At 46.2% G+C, this 25,781-nt stretch overlaps 4 protein-coding genes across 9 annotated transcripts in view; 3 read left to right on the top strand and 1 right to left on the bottom strand.

Annotated features, from left to right (window-relative positions):
* The window catches only part of ANKRD27 (ankyrin repeat domain 27), a 50,111-nt gene extending 46,793 nt beyond the window's left edge, over positions 1 to 3,318 (bottom strand). For all 4 annotated transcript variants that reach the window (XM_032390462.1, XM_032390461.1, XM_032390463.1 and 1 more), the window contains exon 1: positions 3,216 to 3,318. The gene's annotated coding sequence lies outside the window, so the exon portion shown is untranslated. The remainder of the gene's footprint in view (positions 1 to 3,215) is intronic.
* A 1,077-nt stretch (positions 3,319 to 4,395) lies between these two features.
* Positions 4,396 to 6,274, top strand: RGS9BP (regulator of G protein signaling 9 binding protein). The gene has a single exon (XM_032390566.1). It carries the CDS (start codon positions 4,409 to 4,411, stop codon positions 5,120 to 5,122), a length of 714 nt encoding a protein of 237 aa, XP_032246457.1. The 5' UTR covers positions 4,396 to 4,408; the 3' UTR covers positions 5,123 to 6,274.
* A 6,300-nt stretch (positions 6,275 to 12,574) lies between these two features.
* Positions 12,575 to 25,318, top strand: NUDT19 (nudix hydrolase 19). The gene is made up of 3 exons (XM_032390422.1): positions 12,575 to 16,173; positions 19,693 to 19,900; positions 20,836 to 25,318. Exons 1-3 carry the CDS (start codon positions 15,478 to 15,480, stop codon positions 21,039 to 21,041), a joined length of 1,110 nt encoding a protein of 369 aa, XP_032246313.1. The 5' UTR covers positions 12,575 to 15,477; the 3' UTR covers positions 21,042 to 25,318.
* Positions 19,815 to 25,781, top strand: part of TDRD12 (tudor domain containing 12) — an 82,087-nt gene continuing 76,120 nt past the window's right edge. For 2 of the 3 annotated variants that reach the window (XM_032390421.1, XM_032390420.1), the window contains exon 1: positions 20,942 to 21,024. The gene's annotated coding sequence lies outside the window, so the exon portion shown is untranslated. Of the gene's footprint in view, positions 19,901 to 20,941; positions 21,025 to 25,781 lie in introns of those variants that run through there. The other variant, XM_032390419.1, reaches the window with a different exon arrangement.

Raw genomic sequence — 25,781 nt, forward strand, 5'->3', positions numbered from 1 at the left:
ACCTCTGCCTAAGCTCAAATGGTTGGAGGATTTACAGCAAATCCAGGGAAATTAGTCAGAGATACCAAATACCCCCTGAACACGAGTTATCTGAGGTTAACTCTATGAACAGGAGAGCCAGGCAAGATCTCAAACTAGTACCGGACATTTCATGGGGTGGTGTGCGCACTTGTGGTTTTGTGGTCTACAACCGTCCCATGAGGCTGGGTGGTCAGGTGTCCCCATCTGGTGACAGTGTGCAGCCTGGCTCAGCAGAATCCAGCATAGGAACGTCTGTGCCTCCCAGAGATAAACCCCCAGCTGAAATCTCACTGCTATGGCTGTTCTCACTCTTTGGTGAGGGCACTCACCAAAGACCCACACCAGGCATATTTTCCAAAGGATGAGCATTATTCTCCAACCAGTTTAATTTGCGATGAAGAAGGGAAAGGCAAAAAGGGAAAACTTTCTAATTCATCTGTTTAATAGCAAATGGAAGCAACTGGATGATGTAATCTATATTACAGTCATTTATGTCCTCCTGGCCTGTACCATTTATGGATCCTATCCATATTTTTCTCAAAGCTCTTCTTCAAAGTGTCCAGTCTGTGCCTGGCCACGTGGCTCACGGTAGGCATGCTGTAACTGTTCGTCCACTAGAACAAGATGATAGTGGGGTGTTAGAGGAAGCTCAAGCTCCCAGGGAGGTGTCATCTCTCACAGAAGCTGGAAATCCACTGCCCATATCCAGGGGAGGGTGAGGGGCTGGCCCCAGGCAGCCACGCAGGCACCAGCAGAAAGTCAGAAACAAACTATAAACTCAGAGCTGGCTATGACAGCTGGAATGTGGAGAGTCACACAGGGAGGGAAGGCCTCAGAGCTGGAAGAGGGGTGTGACCACTAAGGGAGCAGGAGAGTTTGGAGGAGCACCACCACCCCTGGATTTGGGTCTGAATCCTTTCTAGATCTATCCTCACATGGTCACGTTCCTCTGCTCCTCTAGTAGAGGATTGAGTAACCGGACACCAACCTAATCCTGGCAATTCATAAACAAAGGGAGAGACCCACAGAAACACTAACAGTGCAGATGTGTGAATAACAAAGACCCAGGAATTGCGCTCATGAGCCCAACACAGTCCAAGAGCCACAAGGAAACACAATCAAGCCCTTGACCCCCAGGCCCTATGCAGACAGTACTGTTTGCTCTGCCAGTGAAGCTGCCAGGCAGGATGATTTCTGGTGGCAAGCCAGAGCGAGGAGAGCTCACCCAAGGGATCTGCTCAACTTCAGAGCCTCAACTGCTTTCCTGCCACTGAGGCTAGTACACAAGCATCTGTCCCTGCTCCCATCTTGCACTTCTCCTTCAGAGGCCTCTGCCCTCCTGATCTCACTCAGACTGGTCCACAGGAAAGATGGCAAAGCAATCTTTCCAACACTGAGGTCTACTACGGGGCAGGAGTCCCCCTTATCCTCAGTTTTGCTTTCCAGTTTCACTTTTCCGTGGTCAACCGGGGTTTGGAAACAGAATATCTGCCTTCTGACATATTGTCATGAAGTCAGTAGCAGCTAACATTACACTCAGTACCTATATCGTTCCCCTCACTTCACCTCATCACCGAGGCATTTAATCACCTCACATCATCACAAGAAGGGTGAATACAGCACAAGATATTTTGAGAGAGAGAGAGAGAGAGACACCACGTTTACATAACTTTCATCACAGTATATTGTTAATAATTATTCTATTTTGTTAGTTATTTTTGTTAATTTCTTACTGTGCCTACTTTACATATTGAACTTATCATAGGTATGTAGGTATAGGAAAAAAAAACGGAGTATAGGGTTTGGTACTATCCGAGGTTTCCAGCATCCACTGGGGGTCTTGGAACACATCCCCCATGGACTAAAGGCGGGGGGGGGGGTTCCACATTCTTCCAGGACTTCCCCTCCACTCCCTACTAAATGAACTCTCAATTTCTCTTCCTGGCATTAAGGGCCTCTCATTCTGGCCTGCCACCCATCTCTGTAGCTTCGTATCCCTCTGCTGTCCCTAAAGCTCCCCAATGTGATGGGTTCTCCCTCCTTCTATCTATTTTGTCTTGAAAACTTCTCTTTCCCTGTCAAGGCCCCCATCTGGTCAGTGGGTGGCTAAGACCCTCCACCATGGAGAATGGCCAAGGCCAGGAGCGTCCAAGTCCTGGCCACAAATGGCCCCAAATCTATAGATTAAAGGACAGAGCGCAGAGTGAGAGGGAGCCCTGGGGCCCAGCGCTCTGGATCTTCTGAACCGCCTCAATACCATGCTGGGGAAGGTGGACTCAAAACGCATTTAATATCCCACTAAGATCCCCTGCTCTTCTCTGGGGCTGGTGGGAGGGTGAGTTAATCAAAATAAGGGCCTCTTCCCATGAAACCCATTAACTTGGAAAACCGCAGCTCACATGCAAACCAGTAGACCCTCCAGTCTCACCAGCCCCTCCTTCCCTGAATGTCCTAAACCCTCAATGAAGACGCGTCGTTTGCTCCGTGGCCCCGCACCGGCTGCTAATGCCCCAGTCGCCAACATCTGCAGGGGCCATGCCCAGCTCGCGCGCCTTGGGCAGTCTATGTTCAACGAAAAGAACTGAACAGACCCAGAGTCCGGAACATCTCTTGGTGCCTAAGTTTTCCTGGAGTAATTTTTACCCAGCAGAACGAAGAGCCCCGGCCCCTCAAGAGGCTGGCAGGCAGGGATTCCCTCCTCCCTCCCCTGCGCCTTCACCACCCCCGGGGACCACAAGGCCCCAGGCTCCGGACCCCCACCCACATCCTCCCCCTCCAGCGGCCCCGCCAGGCGGTCCGCAAACCACGGAGGTCACTCAGCTCTTGAAAGACTGCCCCGCCCACTGCCCCCAAGTCCGAGCTCCCAGGACCCCGCACCCGCTGACCCGTCCTGTAGTCGCGGGGGTCAGAGGGCGCATTCTTCGCCACCCCGCACTCCAGGGGCAGAGAGAACCCAGCTGCCGACGGGACCCGCAGAGCGCGGGCGGGGCGGTCCAGCCAGCGAGGAGCTAGGGTCTTGGGGTGCCGCCCAGGGGCAGCCAGCCCTGCCTGGGGGCGCCGCGGGGCGCTAGCCGCGAAGAGGAAAGAGCCCCTCCCCCTTCCAGCTCCGGGGCCCCGCCCGGCCTCTAGGCCCCGAGGCGCAGCCGTCCTGAGGGAAGGGAGGCACGGGATGACACAGGAGCGAGGACACTTACTTAAAAGGCTACATAGTTTCACTCCCTGTCCTTTTCGGAGCCACGGCGACGCCTCCCGGACCTGGGACTCCCCTCGGTGCCCACCACCCCAGCACAGCGGTTCTGCTCCACCGCCCACCTCTTTACTCCGCCGTTGGGCGGAGCCGCACCTGGTCAGCCCAATGAGCGGCCGTCCTTATCCAGAGTGACGTGTGCGCAGAGCAATCATTGAGTCCTCCCAGCCGGGGTGGGGCTCAGGCGGCGCACAGCGCTTCCTACTCAGGCCGGACCAGCCCTGAGTCGCCGACTGCGCGTGCCTGGAACGGGAGGGGGCGGGGCCGAAGCTGATCTGACACTAGAGGTGGGGTCCAAGCTTGGTCCCTGGAAAGCCGGCTGGATCCGGATGGGGAGACCCGGGAGCTGTCCCGCCCTGCGGATCGCCTTTTACTGCTAGGTTTGGAGGACGGAGGTGCCCAGTCCTATAAGGCACACCACTCCGTCGCTGGCAGGGTCTGGGAGTTAGGGTCCCTGGGTTCTGATTCCCTCACTTGCATGGACGTCGCGTGACCTAGGCCCCCCCTTTTTTTTTTACCTGGGCCTCAGTTTCCCCATCTTTACGATACCGGAGGGTTGGAACTGCCAAGCGCTAGTATTCCAGAACTGTAATGGGGAGAGGAGCAGGGCGAGATGGGGGACCTACACGTGATCTCCCCGCGCGGGGCCCCGCCCATCCCCGGTCTAAGGGATGGAAGTGCCCTCCGAGGACGGGCGGGGGTGGGCGGATCCTAAGAAACTCGACCCAGCAGCCCTTAGCAGTAGCTAAGGCGGAGCGCGCGCCTCGGCGACCGGCTATCCCAGGCGACGGCACCTGAGAAGGATGGGGACCACAACCCAGGCTTCGCAGAGAGCCACCTTGCAGGCGAGAGCTGTGCAGCGACTCGGCGTGTGACTCTGAGCGAATCGAGGGAGGATGGACGAGGGGATGGGAGATCGCTAACGGGGCTCCCTCTCTGCGTCCGGTCCGCAGAGGTGCACGTCGCAGGTCTCCAGAGGCTCCGTCGACAACAGCGGCAGCACCGAGCTAGTGTCGGGCCATGAGGAGCGCGCGGGCCGCCCGGCCCCGGGCCGCCGTCGGGGCTGACAGCGTCCTGCCGCGCTGAGGGCGTGGACCGGAGAGGGGCGCGGGCGGCCGAGCCGCGCCGAAGCGCACAGCCATGGCGAGGGAGGAGTGCAAGGCACTGCTGGATGCTCTCAACAAGGCGACCGCATGCTATCACCACCTGGTGCTGACCGTCGGCGGCTCGGCGGACTCGCAGAACCTGCGTGAGGAGCTGCAGAAGACGCGCCAGAAGGCGCAGGAGCTGGCGGTGGCCACCCGCGCCCAGCTGACGGCCGCGCTGCGCGACCGGGGCCTGGGCGCCGAGGAGCGCGCCGAGTTCGAGCGCCTCTGGGTGGCCTTCTCCGGCTGCCTGGACCTGCTGGAAGCCGACATGCGGCGCGCACTGGCCCTGGGCACCGCGTTCCCGCTGCACGCGCCGCGGCGGCCGCTGGTGCGCACCGGTGTGGCGGGCGCCGCGGCGGGCGTAGCGGCGCGCGCCCTGAGCGCCCGCAGCTTGCGGCACGAGGCGGAGGGCGACTTCGACGTGGACGACCAGCGCGAGCTGGAGCACGAGATCCTTCAGGTGAGCGAGATGATCCACGACATGGAGATGAAGGTCAACGTGCCCCGCTGGACGGTGCAGGCCCGGCAAACGGCGGGCGCCGAGCTCCTGGCCAGCACCAGCGCCGGCGTCTCCTCGGTGGCCGCCGTGTCCGTCCAGGAGCGCACGGGGCCCTGCGACCCGAGCAAGGCCCTGGCCGCCACCGTTTTCAGCGCCGTGCTGCTGGCGGCTGTGGCCCTGGCGGTCTGCGTGGCGAAGCTGAGCTGACCGGCACACGACGTTTCCTGTCACTACCCCTTCCTCCCCGGAGACATCCCTCGGGAACGACGGCAATCGCCTGGACTCGGGATGGGAGTGGGATCTGGCACGTTTAAGGGAAGGGGTTCTAAAACCGTGTGTGTGTGTGTGTGTACATGGTTTCCTCTTGCTGGCCCGGGAGGAGTTAATTTTGCGCGGGCAGCCAGGGCATTACCGCTAATGTATGCAGCAGCTTTATCCCCTATTAATAGAAAACCGTCCACAGTGACCCCAGATTCCCCCGAGTTAATGGGTGACCACGTGTGCTGCTGGGGTATGTTTACACGGATTCTCAGTTTGGTGCCCCCAACCCTACCAGCGATCCCCACTCTCCGCGTGGGGCAGTTTGAAAGGGGGATGAGGTGAAGTGAAGTCGGGGGAGGGGATTTGTTTTGCTCTGTGTGGGTGGTGATTTTGTTTCCTGGACAATACTGTAAGAAGATGTAAGCAGGTTTTATTACCTTAATCCTTTGGGGCCTAAACTCAGGACAGTGTGCAAAGAGAAGTCTGTGCAAAGTGCTTTCACCATGGCGCACCATTGAGCTTCTTGGCAGGGTTTATCCATTAGTTCCGAAAAGCACCTAGAAGAGGTTTGGGTTTGGGGTTTGGTAACCTCCCCCACAAGTGCTGACCCTACTTAGGAAACCAGAGAAGACACGTCGAACCCGCCCCCACGGGTTTGGATCCACTGCACCCACTCGCCTGTTGAAAAGGGGTCCCCTGGGTAAGCCTGGAAGGCGCACAAGCTTTGGGAATGGACATATGCTATTCAAACAGGCACTTTCTCCTTTGCCGGGGTTTATTTTTGTTCCAGAATTAGACCAGAGTTTTTTATCCTCCCTTGGGGGAGGGCTGCAGAATCCTCTTTGGAGCCCTTAATCCTATCTATCCCTTGGAATCTGCCTGCTGGCTAGTAGGAGAGCTGGCTTTGGAGGAAGATACCCAGCTCTCTGACCCTCACACTGACCCCTGAGAGGGTAAACCTCACGCCCACGCCATTGGAGCTGATTAGCCCTGAGACTGGGTTAGAAGGCAACAGCTTCCACTCGGAAATTTCAGCAGCATTTTAAAAACAAGATCATAGAGAAAGAAAAACCATATAACCATATGATGACCTATCAAAGCCGGTTTTTTATAGAGGACATTTGGCCACAAAATCATACGTGCCAATGAGTCAAACACAGTGGTCTTTACTTACAACCTTTAGTTAATAAATATACATCTATTATTAAAATAGACCTTCTTGAAGGCAGGAGGTCGTAGCATAAACTACTGGAACCACGGTGTACATAACAGAGGTTGAATGACCCCTACTTCTTTTGCTCAGTAAATAAATAAGGTGAAAACCCCTGGGTCCCAGGCTGAGCAGAGCCACCACTTGCCACCTGTAGTGCAGAGAGAACATAGTTGGGGAAATAAGGCTGAGAAAGCACATACATTTAACTCTCAAAAGGTAATTAGGAATAAAACCCAGAGACTTTGGCTGAAAACTGACAAGGATTTTTTTTTTTTTCTTTTTTACCCTGAAAGTGGGAAAGAGGACTAGGAGGAGGGAAATGACAGTTTCACAAAGGCAGCTTGGAGGGCCACGGGGTAGGGGCAGGTAGCAGGAGTGCAGCCTTGGCTTCAGCCCTGAGGGCCACCTTTCCAGCCCAGCTTCCTCCCCTCCTCCTCAGCACACAGATTCCAGTACCTCATAGTGAAAATGGATCTGTGTGTGTGTGTGTGTGTGTGTGTGTGTGTGAGATAATGGTTTTAAAACACCCACAGGGTCTTAAGCCGATTAGAAGTTTTATGATCTTAACTAATAAAAGAAACACCTCCGGCCTCATCTGAATAGGGGCCACTCAAATTCTTTTGTACCTGCGCACTCAGGTAACTTCACAGATGACACAAAATTTTCCTAACTCCCTTCCCCAAAATCTCAGCTCTCCCAGACAAGAGGAGGCTGGGCATTTTGTGACCCAATGTTGGCAACTAACCTTTAATAGCACACCCTAAATATATTCTCCTGTTTCCAATACAGTGACTCTTCTGTTCTTATCAAGTTGTTTTGGTTCAGAACGATGACAAAAAGTTGTTTAGCAGAACCTACTGAAGGAAAAATCCATCCAATGTTGTGTAATCCATAGAGAGCACTTGGGACAAATGTCTTGTCACCCTTTCCACCCACTTGGCAAATCCTTGGGTATTTAATTATATGTGCAATCAGATGTGTACCTAATTCCAAGAGTCCTCTGCTCACCGAAATTAGGTATAAAATGTTGCACCCACACACACACAAAAAAGCTGAATTACAATGAACATATTTATCCTGTGGACCTGTTAACCTGAACAACTCTGTGTTTGAAAGTTTTAAGCATTAGGAATATTCAGTACTATTTGGAATTCTAACATTGCCTACTAGAACTTTCGCTATGTGATGCACGCAGAATCACTTTCTGCTTGAGCAATAAGCTGCTGTCACTATGTCTGCTCTCATTTCTATGTATATAATTAAAGACATTGCTTTCTGATAGAAGCCTGATTCTATATAGGTGTTTGATATCAAAGTCATTAGTTTTCTAAAAACACTTGGTATGATTTTATACCATGATACAAGTATAGGGGAAAAATTCAAAATGTTTAACATAGGGTATATATGATGAGGTCAACGTTAGAGTCCATGGCAAAAAAAACCATCTAATTTCCCAAATTAAAGATACAACTTAAAGGATAGATCTTTATATCCAAAGTTAAATGCTGTGATAAGTACCTGTAAAGAGAAAATATCCCTGACTTCTCTTCTGGGAAAAACAGTACTGTTTTATCTGATTTGGAGAAGACAAGCAATTGGAATGTCAAAGCACTTATGGAAACTTTAAACTATTGCTAGTAGTGGAAAAAATCAAAACACTAATGTTTGTAGAAGAGAAAAAAAATGCCTGACAAATTCATTTTTTGTGTGCTCAAAGAACTTAATGCTTTTAAATGCTGCAAGGGAAAGATTTTTGGTAAGGAAAATTAGAGCATAACCTGCGTGATTTACTTAAGGTTTACAGTAAACTACATAAGACATGTGTAATGTCAAATGACAAGTAGTTTTGGTTAAAGAGCGTTTTGGTTTGCGTGAGGATCCTGATGATGCTGCATCTTCTGTTTCAACCTGCACATTGATACATTTTTAGCTACTCTGTTGCTTTTCAGATACAGCTCTCCCTTCTGTAATGAATGCTTGTTAAGGGTGTGAGCCCTGACATGTGAGCCTGTATGTCAGCCTGAGAAGTAAAGAACTTGAGACTCTCCTCTGTCTTCCTTTGGGGAATGCCTCCTCCCTCAAGGCCAGATCAGCTATGATGGACAGGGCCTCTGCCTCTTTTTCCAAGTACCTCAGAGAAGTCATTGACCTCCCTGTGCCTGGGTTCCCTCCATGGTGAAATGGGGGGAGCCCTGACCGATGGACTCAAAGGTCCCTTCCAGAGTTTAAAACATTTAACAGAATGCAGTTAAACGAGAAAGGATTATTCCAGTTTGGGGGTTTTTGGTTGTTACTGTTAGTTTGGGTACATATGGAAATGAAATGTTACAGTTTGGTGGTTATTATCTAAAATTCCATATAAGGTTAAAAAAAATCAGAATGAACTGAGCTTACTATGATTTTATTTTATTTTTTTTAAAGATTTTACTTATTTATTTGACAGAGAGAGACACAGCGAGAGAGGGAACACAAGCAGGGGGAGTGGGAGAGGGAGAAGCAGGCTTCCCACCGAGCAGGGAGCCTGATGTGGGGCTCGATCCCAGGACCCTGAGATCACAACCTGAGCCGAAGGCAGACGCTTAACAGCTGAGCCACCCAGGCGCCCCTGAGTTTACTATGATTTTAGTCCATATCAGAATTAGTGGATGGGGTGCCTGGGTGGCTCAGTTGGTTAAGCGACTGCCTTCGGCTCAGGTCATGATCCTGGAGTCCTGGGATCGAGTCCCACATCTGGCTCCCTGCTCAGCGGGGGGGTCTGCTTCTCCCTCTGACCCTCTTCCCTCTCGTGCTCTCTGTCTGTCATTCTCTCTCTCAAATAAATGGGTAAAATCTTAAAAAAAAAAAAAAAGAATTAGTGGATGGACTTAAAAGCAAATTTGTATAAATGCTACTTATTTATAGTATTTAAATTAGATTAGGAATTTAAATTCAGACTGTAAATCTGAGTCCGAGAAAGACTACTATTGATTAAATAGTCGGTTTTACCCAGCAATCGGGCCACCTAAACTGATTCTGGGAAATTACAGATGTGAAACTCTGTCATTTATCCTGGAGACTGGGAAAATCCTATTTTGTAAGTAACCTGGAGCCCTCAGAACTATGACTGCATTGGCTGCCTGATGTCAGGAAACACGAGCACAGCGTGGGGGGTTTTGTACATGGCATCAGATCCAAAGTGGAATTAAAGGCTTCATGTCAACTGTTTACCTGAAATTGTTTATTAAATAAAAAAATCAAAGTTAACATGCAGCATTTATAACTTGGCTGGAAAAGACACCCTCAAATAATTCAGCTATCAACTCTTGTGATATATATATATATATATTCTTAATATTCTTTATGCCCATCTGAAGTGAAGTGAAGGTCCTGATCAACATTGTTACCCTTCACAGACTTCATTACATAAAGAGATGCTCAGAAGTACTCCAGGATTATAAATCTCCAAGTGCTTCCGTACAGTATGATTATACTCATCTTGTAATGCAGGACGGAATTGGGAAGAACAGTAGGTCTCCACACGAACAATCTTTGGCTGTGGTCCACACAGATCAAAGTCATATTCAAATACTATTTCTTTGGCTCTTAAGAACTGACCAGAAGTACAGGAACTGACCACATGCTGCAGCCCTGTGTCCTCGGGGACAAGATGGATTTCTCGAAAAGCATTCCCCCCCGCCTTTCATTTACTTATTTTCACCTCATTCCACAGAGGATTTGGGGCGTTTTCATCGCAGTACTATGAGATCTTGGGCATCCTTGTTTGTTGCTGTTTATAACCTTAGACTTATATGACAAAGGTAAACAAGCCAAATGACAGCTCCCATTGGCAAAATGATTTTGAAGAGTCCTTTTAATATGCTCTTGCCAGAAAGCGAAGTTGAGTGTCCCCTGCCTGTATGGATGTGTTAGGCATATAGAGGTGTACAAGGAAATATACAGAAATGAAAATATCTGTGAAGGTGGTGGGATTATGAATGGTGTTATATTGTTTTTATAATAAAATTTTGAATGCTTTTATCATCTAGAAACTATTACTGTTATTTTTTTTTAAAGATTTTATTTATTTATTTGAGAGAGAGAATGAGACAGAGAGCATGAGAGAGGGGAGGGTCAGAGGGAGAAGCAGACTCCCTACTGAGCAGGGAGCCCGATGTGGGACTTGATCCCGGGACTCCAGGATCATGACCCGAGCCGAAGGCAGCCGCTTAACCGACTGAGCCACCCGGGCGCCCCTAGAAAGTATTACTGTTATTATAATATAAATTTTAACACTGAGGGTCTCAAGGCATAATGAGAAACAATTCCAGAACCTTCTCCCCTAAAAGCAAAGCAAAACAGTTTTGGAATCCTACCCCGGGGAATCAGAAGTTTTGAAATGTAGTATCAAGACACTATAGCCTTGAGGTTAAGAGCACTAACTATGGAATAAGGTACACCTGAGTTCAGATCCGATCTCATTAAGTTCTTCAATGTCTCTGACCTCAATGTCCTTATCTTTGCAATGGGAGTAATAATCAGGTATACTTCATCAGGATATCGAAATAAAACTTTTTCTGGGCCAGGGCTCAATAAATGTTGGCTGCCACTGCTATTGTTATTTATCAAAGTACTTTAGAAGTCCCAAAATCAGATAATTGGGGAAAAGAAACTATATGAAAACATTTACCCCATTAACTTAGGTAAAATCTGCTAAAAATCAATTTGAAGGTCAAAATTAGATACACTTGCAAAATGACAAGGTAATACAAAGATCAAGTACAGATGGCTTATCTGGAAGTTGGAATCTATGCATTTTTAAAGCCAAACTTATTGAGGTTTAAGTTAAATACAATAACATTTGCCCTTCTCGGGTGAGCAGTTTTGAGTTTTGACAAAGGTATGCAATCATGTAACGACCACCGCAAGCAGGACCACATTTTCATCCCCCTCCCAATGTGCTTTCCTTCCCCCCACCCCCAGGCTCTGGCAACCACTGACCTCATTTCTGTCCCTATAGTTTTGCCTTTTCCAGAATGTCCCATAAATGCAATCTATACATATTTGAGAAAACAATGCTGTGAAACTTTTTAAAACCCTTCTTTTTTTAATGTTATTTTATTTTAAAGATCTTACTTATTTGAGAGAGAGAGCACAAGAGGTGGGGAGGGTCAGAGGGAGAAGCAGGCTCCCCACTGAGCAGAGAGCCTGGACGTGGGACCGGATCCTACAACTCCGGGATCATGACCTGAGCCGAAGGCAGTCACTCAACCAACTGAGCCACCCAGGCGCTCCTAAAACCCTTCTTAAAAAACATTTTGAGACATAATTTTTATATGGTGATTCGTGGCACACAGGATGTTACTGGTCAATCACAGGTGGATTTTGTTTAACCCAGGTGACATGCCTTGGCTTCTAGGAAGGCTGAACAGGTTTTCTGCTACTGTTGAGCGTCCAAGCTGAAGTTCTCTCTCTGTGGCTACCCCCGCAGATTACGTTCTCTTCCTTTCTTTCCATTTTAACTGAAAAGTCTGATAAATAATGGATAACAGAAATGAATTTGGGCTTGCTGAACTTGAGACTGAACTAAAAGACTGTATGGAGCTATAGGTGAGAAGCAACAGGACACGTGGGGAAAGTTTTTTATTTTCAAGGCTTCACGTGTTCTAATAAATAAGGACTTTTTAAATTGTAAGTAAAGCTGGGTGGGACCAGTAGAACATAAGAATGAAGAGTCAACTGTCCTTAGCTATGACGCAACTATGTCAAAGTGCCTCACTCTCTCATGACCAAGTGGCGCATTAATGGCCGGTGCTACTAGGGGATCACTGGGCACACTTACTGTTAGTTGCACTGTGCCCCTGGCAGGACAGGCCTGCGCAGGGAACTCTGAGAATATGCCAATCGGTTTGGAGAGTTCCCGACACTTGCTGGCTGTGACCTTAAATAAATCACTCTGACCTCTTTCTTGCCCATTTTTCTACACAATTGGAGGCTTGATCCTTTGTGACAGGCATTATGGATAATTTTCCCAGTTTATTATGTCTTAGACTTTTTTTTTTTTTTTAGATTTTATTTGACACACAGAGAGAGCAAGAGAGGGAACACAAGCAGGGGGGGTTGGAGAGGGAGAAGCAGGCTTCCCGCGGAGCAGGGAGCCTGATGCGGGGCTCGATCCCAGGACCCTGGGATTATGACCTGAGCCGAAGGCTTATCGACTGAGCCACCCACGCGCCCGTCTTAGACTTTCTTAGGCTGTTTTTTGTCATGATGAAGTTATAAATATGGAGAGAATGTCCAGCTGACCAATGTTTTTTCCACTATTTCTTCTAAAGTTTGAGTCAAAGAGGAATTTACCTGTTTTCTTCTAATGCTTGCATGGTTTCATTTTTTTTATCCACTATTACTACAGCCTCCAAGATGACCCCCAATGATCCCCTCACATCCTGGTATTTTGGTGTAGTGCGTGTCCACATTGAATAGAGAAGACCAGTGTAAAAATAGGATACTGTGGAAATGGCAGGTGACTTCTCAGGCTAAGTCATAAGATGCATTGTGGCTTCTTCCTCCCTCTCTCATGGGTCACTCTCTCTGGGGAAAGTTAAATGCCCAGTCTCAAAGACATTCAAGTGGCTCTGTGGAGAGGCCAGTGTGGTGAGGAACTGAGGCCTCCGGCCAACAGCCATACAAGTGGGCCATTGTGGAACTGGATCTCTCAGGCCCAAGCAAGCCCCGGCTGATAGGCTGACCACAACGTCATGGGAGATACTGAATGAGAACCACCCTGCTAAGATGTTCTCGAACTCTTGAGCCACAGAAACTGTGAGGTAATGTTCATCATTGTAAGCCACCAAGTTTCAGAGGAATTTGTTAATTGCAATAGATTAATATATCCACAAATTAATTTTTCCTCTGAGCAGATCACATTAGATTTGAATATATTTGTATCCCTTTTGCTACTCCAGGGTCTATTCTTTGCTTCTGTTCTTGTTCTTAACTACAGTTCAGATAACTGAGGTTACAGGATGTGATCTGTGGATACATACATAAACTGGTATCACATAACCACAGAGCCTACTAGGACTAACATAGCCATGTGCAGTTCTCGAGACTGTTCTGCGTTGGTTAAGATCCAACCAAAGTATACCACTTTGCTACGCACTCTAGAACCTGGTCATCTCACTCAGGAGTGACCAGCCTTTGGGAAAAGTAGCTGATATCAAAATATAAACATTTTTTTTTTATCTACAAAGTGATGGTGTTATTTTACAGTGAATAGTGTGTCCCTTCTTAAGAGACTTAACCACTCTGTCAATAGATTCTCTTCTGTAAAATGGCAAAAACTATTTCCACCTGATGTGGTTTTGTGAGGATTATACAGCTAATACTTACAAAGTTCCAAAAGCCTCACACACAGTAAATGCTTAATAATATTATTATTATTACAACTTCTAGGATTGAATAACCATTATTTCAATCTTCCAAGCTAGAACTTAACTCCTGTCTCTTGCTCTGCGTATTCAACCAATTACCACATTACATCAAGTCTACCTCCTAAATACTCTGTAAATCATTCCCTTCTCCCACCTCACCCTCTCTCCATGGTCACTCTCCTAGTTTAGGCCTTATTTCTTGCCTAGCACAGTCCATGGGTCATCCAATCAAGTCACCATGCTGCTGTTAGGGTGACCTTTGAAGACATGGACTCGATCATATCACCTCCTTTTACAGCTTCCCATGACTCATAGCACTGGAATCACCTGGGGAGTCAGGGAGTGTGAAAATACAGGCTCCAGGGTGCCCCTCCAGACTCTACAATAGATTCTGAAATGATGGGCCTCAGAGCAGAAAGCCACATGAATTTGGGAAGCAGTTCAGGAAGGGGTTCCCCAACTGTGGATTCTGTGGACTCAAGGTAGATGAAAGCTGATAGACCCTCCAGTAGGCCATGTGTCCTCCCTTGGCCCCCGTATGTGCTTTTCTCAGTATGTGGACCCGTTTTTTGTTTCTGGAACACAGTCAATACTGGGATTTGCACCTTTAGAAAATGCTGCTAACAAAAACCAGCCCAAAAACTGGCAGTGTCATCTGTGGATTCTCCCCCAGGAAATAACTGACATAAAATGGTAACTCTTAAATGAGGCCCACCAAAAGAACAGTATATTTCATCCAAATACATAACAAATGTCATAATAGCTACTGTGGGAGAAGCTGTTGGCAACTGATGAGGAGTTGTAAATGAGAAGATTCTGATTTAAACAGGCTCTAAGAGATAGTAATGCATCTCTTGGAAGTGGGAGTATTACAGCCACTAAGAAAGTGAAGCAGAGAGAAATTCCCATCTCTAGGCCTGGGTTAAGCATCTCCCATGAAAGTGGAAATCATCAAATGACCTCAGATGCTTAAGGTGGTCCCCAGGTGCCCTGACAATAAAAGGTGTCCAGAACACAACACAGATCACCCTGAGGAGCAGGGACGCAAGGAGGGCCTTTCGCATTCAGGCTGTGCAGTGGGAAACTCATAATTTGGCATCTGGTTCATCCATCAGTTCCTCATTGGTGGTATCAGGTGAGCCGGCAAAGCTCAGAGACCTACCCTTTGGACCTCCTTCTCTGCCAAAGTTATACACGTTGGTGTCTAGCCGTGTGGTGCAGGGATTAAGTCTTAGTTCTTCGGGGTTTGGTGGGGTAGGTGTCACCAGGCCTGGTGAAATAACTGCATCGCATTTTTACCAAGGCAGGTCATTCCTGCTCTCCGTCCGAGCGTCCCGGGGGCGGACGATGGGGCCCTCCTTTCAGGCGGCTTGAACGACAATCCCTCGCAGGGGGCAGTGACAGCCTTAGTCCTACGAATGACCCGACTGGGAACTAAGGCACGAGAGGCGGTGCTGGTTCGCCTCCGCGCCACGCCCCTCCCACAGGCAGGCGCGGGAGGAGGCCGAACTGCCCAAATTCATCGGCGCCCAGTGCGCGCGCCACGCCTCAAGTTCGTCCTATAAGGCGCGGGCCTAGGTCCCCAAGCCCAGGACAACCGCTGGGGGCGACAGAGTCGGTGCGCAGGAGCTCCTGCCGCGCCGCACCCGGAGCCCGGAAGCCTCCCGCCGCCGCCCGCCATGAACTCCTCCCTGCAGCCGCGCGCCAGCAGCTGGCGGCGGGCAGCCACCATCCTACTGGCGGCCGGCTGGGTGCGCCCAAGCCCCGCCGCCCCGTCGCTGCCCCCCGAGGGCTTCCGGCTGCTGCTGCTGCAGCGCTCCGAGAACCAAGGCTTCTTGCCCGGGGCGCACGTCTTCCCGGGGGGCGTGCAGAGCACGGCAGACTGCTCGGCAGACTGGTTGCGCCTCTTCGCGCCGCACCACCAGCCGCCGCTCTTCGGCCTGGGCCCCGCACGGTCGCGGCCTGCCTCCTTCCCAGGGCTGCCCGACGCCGCCGCCGACGAGGACGCCACGGCGCTGCCGGATGACGTCGCCGCCCGCATCTGCGCCATCCGCGAGACCTTCGAGGAGGCGGGCGTGCTGCTGCTGCGGCCCCGGGCCGCCCTGCCCGCCGTGCCTGAGCTGGGCCGGGCCCTCGCGCCGCCGCGGGACCTGGACGCCTGGCGCGACCGCGTCCGCCGCGACCCGCGCCACTTCCTGAGCCTGTGTGCGCACCTCGACTGCACGCCCGACATCTGGGCGCTGCACGACTGGGGCGGCTGGCTTACGCCGTTTTCGTGCCGCGGCGGCCGCCGCTTCAATACAGCCTTCTTCTTGTGCTGCCTGAGCGAGCCGCCGCAGGTCTACCCAGACTTGACCGAGGTGGTGAGCTGCCAGGTAGGGCGTGCTGGGCCGGAGTGGGGACCCACCGGAACTTGAGAATGGGGGCCCCGGCCAGCAGCCAAGGCCCGTCTGGAATAAGCCCAGCATAGAGAGGCTGATTACAGGTGTTCTTCCCTCTGTCATGGGTCTACAGCTGGTGGACCTAAGTTTAATTATGTCCTCGAGAACATACTTTATGTGGTTTCAGTCTTCAATTTATTGAGACTTGTTTTTGTTTTGTTTTTTTCTAAAGATTTTATTTATTATTTCACAGAGAGACACAGCGAGAGAGGGAACACAAGCAGGGGGAGTGGGAGAGGGAGAAGCAGGCTTCCCGCTGAGCAGGGAGCCCGAAGCAGGGCTCGATCCTACCTAACATCGTGGCTTAGCCTGGCCGACCTCAAACGTGCTCAGAACACTTACATTAGCCTCTGGGCAAAATCACCTAACACAATCTATTTTATAACGAAGGATTAACTATCTTATGCAATTTATTGAATACTGGAAGTGAGCAACAGAATGGCTGTATGGTACAGAGTGGGTGTAAGCCTATCCTTTCTTTACCTTCAGGATCTCATGCCTGATTGCGAGCTTGCTCATTGCTCCTGGCCAGCATTACCAGTAGTAAGTGAGTAGCTAGCTGGGGGGGAAAGATCAAAATTCAAAAGTAACGTTTCCACGGAATGCATATGGCTTTTGGAGCATCCCAAGTTTGCGAAATTGTAAATTGAACCAAAGTCCAGTCGGTGTAGCTTCCTCAGAGCCGTAGACCTAATAAGTGACAGAGTGGGCATGGCACTGAGGAAGTCCGGCCCTCAGCCCTACAGGCCAAAGCCAGGACCTTGGTGAAGTGCTCTCTGCTTTCCTCAGCTTCATAGTCCCAAGGCCTTACTCTGCCTCTCCCGGGGGAGAGGGCCCCAGGGAGATCCCAGGAGTTGTACAGTGCTGCTCAGATGCCAGGCTCCTTCCTGAGCGCTTTACCTGCATTAACTCATTTCATGTCCACAGCAGTTTAATTATGTCCTCGAGAACATACTTTATGTGGTTTCAGTCTTAAATTTATTGAGACTTTTTTTTTTTTTTAAAGATTTTATTTATTATTTCACAGAGAGAGACAGCAAGAGAGGGAACACAAGCAGGGGGAGTGGGAGAGGGAGAAGCAGGCTCCCCGCGGAGCAAGGAGCCGGATGTGAGGCTCGATCCCAGGACCCTGGGATCATGACCTGAGCTGAAGGCAGACGCCCACCAACTGAGCCACCCAGGTGCCCTGAGACTTATTTTATGGCCACAAATATGGGTCTATCTTGGTGAATGTTCCCTTTGCACCTAAAAAGAATAATGCTGTGCTTGATGGAGTGTTTATAAAAATGTCAGGTTAAATTTATTGGTAGTGTCTTTCAGTTCTTCTGTACCGTTTTCTTGTTCTATCAGATATGGACAGGAATGCTGAATTTTTTTTTTTTTTTTTTAGATTTTTTAAGTAATCTCTACACCCAACATGGGGCTCGTATTCACAACCCCGAGACCAAGAATCACATGCTCTACTGTCTGAGTGAGCCAGCTGTCCCAGGAATGGTGAAATTTTTAATGAGTAATTATGGATTTGTCTTTTTCTCTTTTAGTTCTATCAGGTTTTGCTTCATGTATTTTGAAGCTCCCTTGTAAGGTGCCACATAGATATTTAGGACTGTTAAAGCTTGATGGGTTGACCCTTTGATTATTATGAAATGTCCTTCTTTATCCCTGGCAATATCCCTTTTGCAGAGATCTGAAATTTCCTCTGTCTGATGCTAATATAGCCCCTCTGCCTTTCATTTGATTAGCAATAGCATTGTATCTTTTCCCAGCCTTTAATTTTTACCTGTCTGTGTCTTTATATTTATTTTATTTTTTAGAAGACTTATTTATTCATTTTAGAGAGAGGGAGAGAAAGCATGAACAGGAGGGGCAGAGAGAGAGAGAATCCCAAGCAGACACGGGCTCATGACCGTGAGATCATGTCCTGAGCCAAAACCGAGAGTCGGATGCTTAACCGACTACACCACCCAGGCACCCCTGTGTCTTTATATTTAAAGTATGTTTCTTGTAGGGCGCCTGGGTGGCTCAGTTGGTTAAGCGACTGCCTTCGGCTCAGGTCATGATCCTGGAGTCCCGGGATCGAGTCCTGCATCGGGCTCCCTGCTCAGCAGGGAGTCTGCTTCTCCCTCTGACCCTTCCCCCTCTCATGCTCTCTCTATCTCATTCTCTCTCTCAAATAAATAAATAATATCTTAAAAAACAAAACTATTAAAAAAAAGTATGTTTCTCGTAGGCAGCATATGGTCTTGCTTTTTTTTTTTTTTAATCAATATGACAATTTCTACCTTTTAGTTGGGGTGTTTAGATCATTTATATATGTTTATATATTTAAGTATTTGTATTTAATTCAAGTCTACCATCTTCCTTTTAGTTTATTTGTCCCATCTGTTCTTCACACTGTTTTTCTTTTCCTGACTCCTTTTGGATTATTTAAGTATTTTTTAAGAACCTTGTTTTATCTCCATTATTGACTTATTCACTGTATCTCTTTGTGATTATGCTAGGGTTTGCCATATACAGGTTTCATTTCATGTATCATGTTAGAACCTTACAACAATATACTTATATTTCTCCCCCCATGTCTGTTAGCTTTTGTTGTCATACATTTGACTTTTATTGTTATTATGAACTCTACAATATACTGATTATTTTGCCTTAAACAATCTTTGAAAGACTGTGAAAATGAGCAAAAAATGTCTTTTATGTTTACCTGCATATTTAACATCATTAGCACTCTTCATTCCTTTGTGTAGATTAAAATCTACAACTGGTTTTTTTTGACCTGAAGAACTTCCTCTAATAGGTCTTGTATTGCAGATCTTCTGATAAGGAATCTTGTAAATTTTGTTTATCTGCAAAATACTTCATTTTGCCTTCATTTTTTTTTTTTTGAAAGGTATTTTGGCTGGGTATAGAATTACAGGTTAACAGTTTTTTTCTGTCAGTACTTAAAGATGTTGCTTTGGTATATTCTGGCTTGTGTAATTTATGATGAGAAGTCTGCTTTTAACTCCGTTCCTCTGTATGTAATATGTTTTGCTTTGGTTTGGTTTTTTTGGTGTGTGTGGCTACTCTAAATATTTCCTCTTAAGCATTGGTGTTCATCAATTTGATTATGATGTGCATGGTTTTCTTTTTGTTTTGTTATTTATTCAGATTTTTTCACTTTTCCCTATTTTCTGGGACTCCAGTTACACATTTATGTTGGACTACTTGATAATGTCACTGATACCTTGTTCATTTTTTTTTTTTAATATTTTCTCTCTGTGCTTTATTTTGGATAGATTCTATTGCTACGTTTTCAAGTTCTCTCTCTCATATGTAGCATCTAGCCTGCTATAAATACTATCCTATGTATTTTTCATTTCAATTAGATTTGGGTACCGACCTAACAATTTCAAATCTCTGATTGCCTCTGGAATAAACCTTAGGAACCCTGACCTTTGTCTTCCACAGTGGTCATCTCCATCAGAGGCAACTGAGAGTTTCATATCAAAGGAAATTTGGTTTGCACCTCCACAATTCTATGAAATAAGAAGACTGGGAAACTTTGCCTCTCTCTCTGACTTGCACAAATTTTGTTTGGACGGTGCATCGGAAGGAATGGAAAGATGGCTGCCGATCACATTTTTAACTGCTGATGCAAGGCTCCAGCTTTTACCAGGTAAGTCAGTGAAGCATCAGTGCTTTTTCACATTTAGTATTCACATTCAATGCACGGGGCTGTATGGCAGTATTGCCCAACACAGAGACCTGAATTATCATCTGTTTTACACAATACAGCAGTTTATTGAGTAAGGTCTAATTCTATAAAATATCCATAGTGTTTATTATAACCAAAAGTTCTGATAATTCACCTTATACACACACACATACATTTATGTAAGTGTTTCCCAGACATTGACAAAGTTCTTATATATTATCTCACTTTTTTACATTTTAATTTTGAATCATGAGAACAAACTATGAAGTTGAGAACTTCTGTTTTCAAGTACACTTTATTAAGAACTGGATTTGTGAGCAATTGTCAATTTATTTGAATTGGGGAATTTGTTGGTGGTCGATTGTTGGGCAAGTGCCAGGCGGGGGTTTTTATGGCACTTTATAGCAGGGCTTTGTGACCTGTCTCCTGGCTCCTTGGCTCAGTTCTCAGAATAGCGATGATATTTGTTCCTCATCTTACAGTGGGATAGTTTAGTGCTTTTGATGTGTAAAGGTAATTTCTGTAATTTAACCTTAAAATTGTTAGAACAGCCCACATTGAAACCCAAAAATATATGGATATCAAGGCCAATATTAATATTGACTAGGAAAAAGCGAGTCATGGGCCAGTCTAAAACTGATAGGTCGTGATGAAAAAATACCAGTCATAAATATTTATGTGCCCAAAGAAAATTCTTGGCTGGGGAATGGGGGGGGTGGGGGATGTGGGTATTAAAAACACAAGAAAGAAATTTAGGTAAGCTCATAAAATTAGAGTTACTTAACACCTATCTCAGTTCCAAACACAACATAGATGAAAATAAATACCAATGTGTATGTCGCTAACGTATTGGAATGTTTTATAAAATAACACTGTGGAATCAAAATATTTTTCAGGAGATGAGCTGTACTTAGAAGATTCAGAATTTTTAGAAAATGTTATGTCCTCTGAAAAAAAGACTGAAGAAATCATGAAGGAAGGCAAGACATTTCACCGACTAGTGTTACACAGCCACCATGTGTATAATCTCCACGTGACTATCCATTCGAAGTATAAGCAGGTTTATCCTAAGACCTATGTGATAAGTAAGAGCCATTTGTAGAGTACTGCTTATTTGTACTTGGTTGACTGCTTGAAGTTGTCCTGTGGAATACTGAGGGTTGACGAGACTTGTTTGGAGTGTAAGGACCTGCCCAGAAGTTATAGTACAGTCTTTCACGTTTCAAGTGCATTGGAGCACTTCCTTGTTTATTTCATTCTTCAAACCTTACAGTATTCCACAAGTATCAATAAAGCGCTAATGATCTTGCTCCCAGATTGAGGAAAAAACCTTTCACAAGGGTTTCCGCTTCTGTATCATTTTATTATCAGAAGTTTAAATAAGATGTCCGGTATATTAGCACTTCCCTTGATGTGTTTAGGAGATGGATCCATGACCCCCTTAGATTTGCTGCTGGAATTAGTTGAAGGGTGTCTGATTACACAGGGGACAGTACACTGAGCCGACCTTCAAGTGACAGGGTCATTATTTTCTTGTATGTCTTTAGCTTGATGATTAACCTTCAATTCTGTTTACTACCAAATGGCCTTAGTTATTAGGTTTACCAAATGGGAAACCTATTTTAAAGAAATATGAAGCCATCACAGAAGCCATAATTATTTTTACTCTGGAGCAGTAGCTAATGAATACAAAGAGATTAAAGATCTGTAGAACTAGTCATCATTCAGTGGCGTTTTATTAATGATGCTTATTTTCAATATTTTTAATATGGGTAATTTTTTCATATTCTCTCTTAAGAGGAATACGGTTTTGATTAAAGATGGGAAATGGCTAAGACATCAATTCTGTTTCAGATCCTTGACGATATTATGCATCATACAGTGGAATTTTATTTTTCATGAAATGTCTTAGTTTTCCTACCTGTAAAATAGACGTATTGATGAATAAGGTATATGTGTATTACTTGATCTTGGCTAGAGGAATACATCTAGATTAGTGGTTCTCCACTCAGGGCACTTTTGCCCCTCAGGAGATATTTGGCAGTGTCTGGAAACATTTTTGGTTGTAAGAGTGAGATGCTTCTACCACCTAGTAGGGAGAGGCCAGGGATGTGGTTAAATAGCCTACAATGAATAAGACAGCTCTCCACAATAATTATCTGGTCAAGGTTGAGAAACTCTGATCTAAAGTAAAATCTGTTTTCTTCAGTGAATGGTTCCAATATGTAAATTTTGAGAACCATATACTGTTAGCATTCCCTCTGGCTTCTGGACCTACAGAAGTTCTCCTTACTGATTTTTGGCTTTGGGCATAATACTCTTTCATTCTCAGAGAAAACAGAATGTTACAGCTGGAAGAGAACTCACTGAACACCTTTCTTTTGCCAGTTAGAAAACTGAGAAACAGGTTCACACGGTTTGTCAGTGCCATAACTAAGTAGAACCTGATGCTTTGTCAAGCAGGTGACATCTGTTATCTATCACCAAAAGCAGAAATGGTAACAACTCTGCCCACTGCGCCTTGGTATCATAGTCACCAAGTAAAGCACAGCACAGCCAAGCATTGGATGGAATAATGCTGTATTCACATAGAGAAGAGGCAGAGCAGAATCCACTCCAGTAGTTCATGTCAGGCCCCCACAGCCTGCAGGTATTCCCTCTGCAGCTGAAAGAAGGCATTTGGCCTGCAAACACCCCTCTTGTGCAACAGAAGGACCCCATCTTCTGCAGTGGACAGATACAGTCGTGGGATTGGCCAGGGTCCTATGACACATGTGCTTACGCAGAGCAAAGGAGGACAACATTGAGTCTGAGACAGGGAAACACATCCCACACGAGGCGATGAGGCCAGCACAGGCTGTGAGGACTCTTTCTGTTGGTAGGGGAGTGTTCCAGGCTCACTTAGGTGTCTGGGAGAGAGTCAGAAAACTGCATGGTACCACCTTTCCCAACCCTCCTAGCCCTGCACCCTTTTTGCTGGAGTTAGGTAATTCAGTGGGTGATTTTAGGAGACGTGACAAAGTAATGTGATGTAGTTTTCTTCATAACGATGTATTTTTGTCTCTTTCTCATCTGAATGAAACCTTGTCTCCTTCCAAGAATTCCTTTTGGAAGACTGTCCCATGACTTCCTACCTGTCGTGATACCCTAAGGCCCCAACACAAAATAATAGGGCCGTCCTCATGAGCCAAAAAAGAGTGTTTTAGAGCCCAGCTTGCGAGAGTTTGTGGCATTTACCATATGCTCTTTCTTACCTCATGTATTCAAGCCACCTAGACCTCAGATGCAGAAGCAGGAAGCTGATCACGTGTCCCTACTCCTCCTCCTTTTAGACCCCTTCCTGCCCATGCTGGCATCCCTACTCCATGCCATCTCATCCACCACAGAGCCAGGAAAACTCATTTTCTATGATACTCTACGGTCTCTTGAAACCAAAGTTACAAACTCGGGAATAAATACAAAGTCAGTATTCATTTCCATTACCTGCCTTCTTTTGCTGATTCCTTTGAATGACTTCACGAGAATCCAAAACTGGTCAGGCATCAGCATTTCAGGTTAACATGTCTCGTCCTCACAGTTCTTTGTTAATAAAAATAAGAGTGCCCTATACTGTGGGAGACAAAAAGGGCTCAGATATAAGAGGACTTCTCTTCCGAGGGATTTTGGGGTGGGGGAGCCCTCACATTTGGGCATATGTAGTTATTTACTGTCTCTTCTCAAACCTCTATTTTGTTTTTAACTTCTCTGCAACTGTTGGCAGTTTTCCACTCCTCCTTCCTCCTCTTTAACCACTCGTCCTCTCTCTAACTTCTCCTCCAACTGACCTTTAGCTCTTAGAGCCTCTCAGTACCTGTTCTGAGACCCTCTCTTCCTTGGGTGAGGTAAGCAACTTCCAGGTCACATCCTTTAAAAAGAAAACTGCTTGCTCTCCACTTTCTCTTTTCCCTTCTCAATGGCTGAACATTGTGACAACTGGAGCAGCTCCCTGGGACCCTGAGACAGAAGCCAGGTGTTAGGACATAACTGCCTGCCAGACTTGGGCTGCTCACCTCTTGAATGTTATGTGAAAGAAAATAGAAGCCACTACATTTTGGGGTCTCTTTGTTAAAACAGTTAAGCTTGTTTCCTAACCTATAATTTTCCCTTTTAAGCAGGTTCCCTCAGCACAGTCTTCCCTATATCAGAAATCTACCAGTTATTTAAGCTAAAAATATTAGTCATTCTCGATTCCTCCTTTTCCTTTATATTCAGGTGACTAGCAAGTCCTGTTGATTCTGTTGCCCACAATTATCTTGAATTTCCCATCTTCTGTCCTCTGCACTGCCATCACCTTAGTTGAGCACAGTTCTGTCTTACCTAGCCAACTCTTTAACAGCCCTGTAACCAATGTAAGAGCTAGTCTCTCCATCTTCATTCTTAACCTCATGATGAATTCTCTCCTATTGAACTGGAAAAGTGCTCTTGACATCGAAATGTAAGCCATGTCCTGTCACTGCCTTCATTAAAACCCTTCAGTGGCTTTTCTTCACACTTAAAAACTGAATTTACTGTGGCCTGCAAGGCCTCACCTTTCTCTCTGATTTCATATACCCTTCTCCTTCTACACTCCCATCAGAAGGGTCTTCTTTCTGTTCCTTGATTACTCAAAGTTCTTTCCCACCTCAGGATCTTTGCACATACTGTTGCCTTGAAACAAATGTGGATCTCTGACTTTTTGTTCTTGAGTCTCTCTGTTACTACTACCTCAGGAAAACAGATGAGGATGAGCACCCAACTTGTCGATTGTTGGCATGTATAAAAGAAGATTCCAGGACAAAGGGAAGAAAAGCATTATTTAGAGAGAATAAAATTTCCTCGAGCTGAAGAAAAATGTTGATCTTCAGATAAAAAGGTCCTGGTGCTGTCAAAGGAAAATTAACAAAAATTGTCCAATATCTGGATGATATTTTGAATTTTAAAGATAATGCAGATTTTCAGGAAGAAATAGAGAAGATTGCTCACAAAGGTAGAAAATCAGGCTTCTGAGTGTGTGTCACAGAGTAACAACAACAACAGAGTAACAGTATACTGAGCCGGAAAAAGGATGTGTGTAGTCAGTAATTCTATTGTGTGAAAGTCACGGATACAATTTTCATTTACATATGGGCTCTGAAAATTCCACCTGTTCTGAAAAAATTCACTTGATAGAAATATTATGGATAACTGAGAGATTAATCAAAACAAAAACTTTTTAAGGTAGAAGTATGGGGTAGAAGTCCTAATGGTGAGTGTGGCAATCAATTAAATATAGGAAGTAAATGTGAATAATATGTCTATAAAGTACTGTAAATGTTTTTAAAAATTCATATTTTATAAATTCAAAATGGATGAAAGACTTAAATGTGAGACAGGAAACCATCAAAATCCTAGAGAAGAACATAGGCAACAACCCCCTTGACCTCAGCCGTAGCAACTTCTTGCTAGATACATCTCCAAAGACAAGGGAAACAAAAACAAAATGAACTACTGGGACTTCATCAAGATAAAAGTTTTCTACACAGTGAAGAAAACAATCAACAAAACTAAAAGGCAGCCTACAGAATGGGAGAAGATATTTGCAAATGACATATCTGATAAAGAGTTAGTATCCAAAATCCATAAAGAACTTACCAAACTCAACACCCAAAAAACAAATAATCCAGCTAAGAAATGGGCAGAAGACACGAATAGACATTTTTCCAAAAAAGACATCCACATGGCTGACAGGCACATGAAAAAATGCTCAATATCACTCATCACCAGGGAAATACAAATCAAAAATCAAAACTATGATGAGATACCACCTTACACCAGTCAAAATGGC

The sequence above is a fragment of the Phoca vitulina genome, unplaced genomic scaffold (assembly GCF_004348235.1).
Source record: "Phoca vitulina isolate PV1807 unplaced genomic scaffold, GSC_HSeal_1.0 scaffold58, whole genome shotgun sequence".
Lineage (NCBI taxonomy): Eukaryota > Metazoa > Chordata > Mammalia > Carnivora > Phocidae > Phoca > Phoca vitulina.

Coding starts and splice junctions, on each gene's coding strand:
- NUDT19 (XM_032390422.1), top strand. CDS start 15,478: ATGAACTCCTCCCTGCAGCCGCGCGCCAGCAGCTGGCGGCGGGCAGCC. Junction 16,174..19,692: donor CCGAGGTGGTGAGCTGCCAG/GTAGGGCGTGCT, acceptor TGTCTTCCACAG/TGGTCATCTCCATCAGAGGC. Junction 19,901..20,835: donor AAGGCTCCAGCTTTTACCAG/GTAAGTCAGTGA, acceptor AATATTTTTCAG/GAGATGAGCTGTACTTAGAA.
- RGS9BP (XM_032390566.1), top strand. CDS start 4,409: ATGGCGAGGGAGGAGTGCAAGGCACTGCTGGATGCTCTCAACAAGGCG.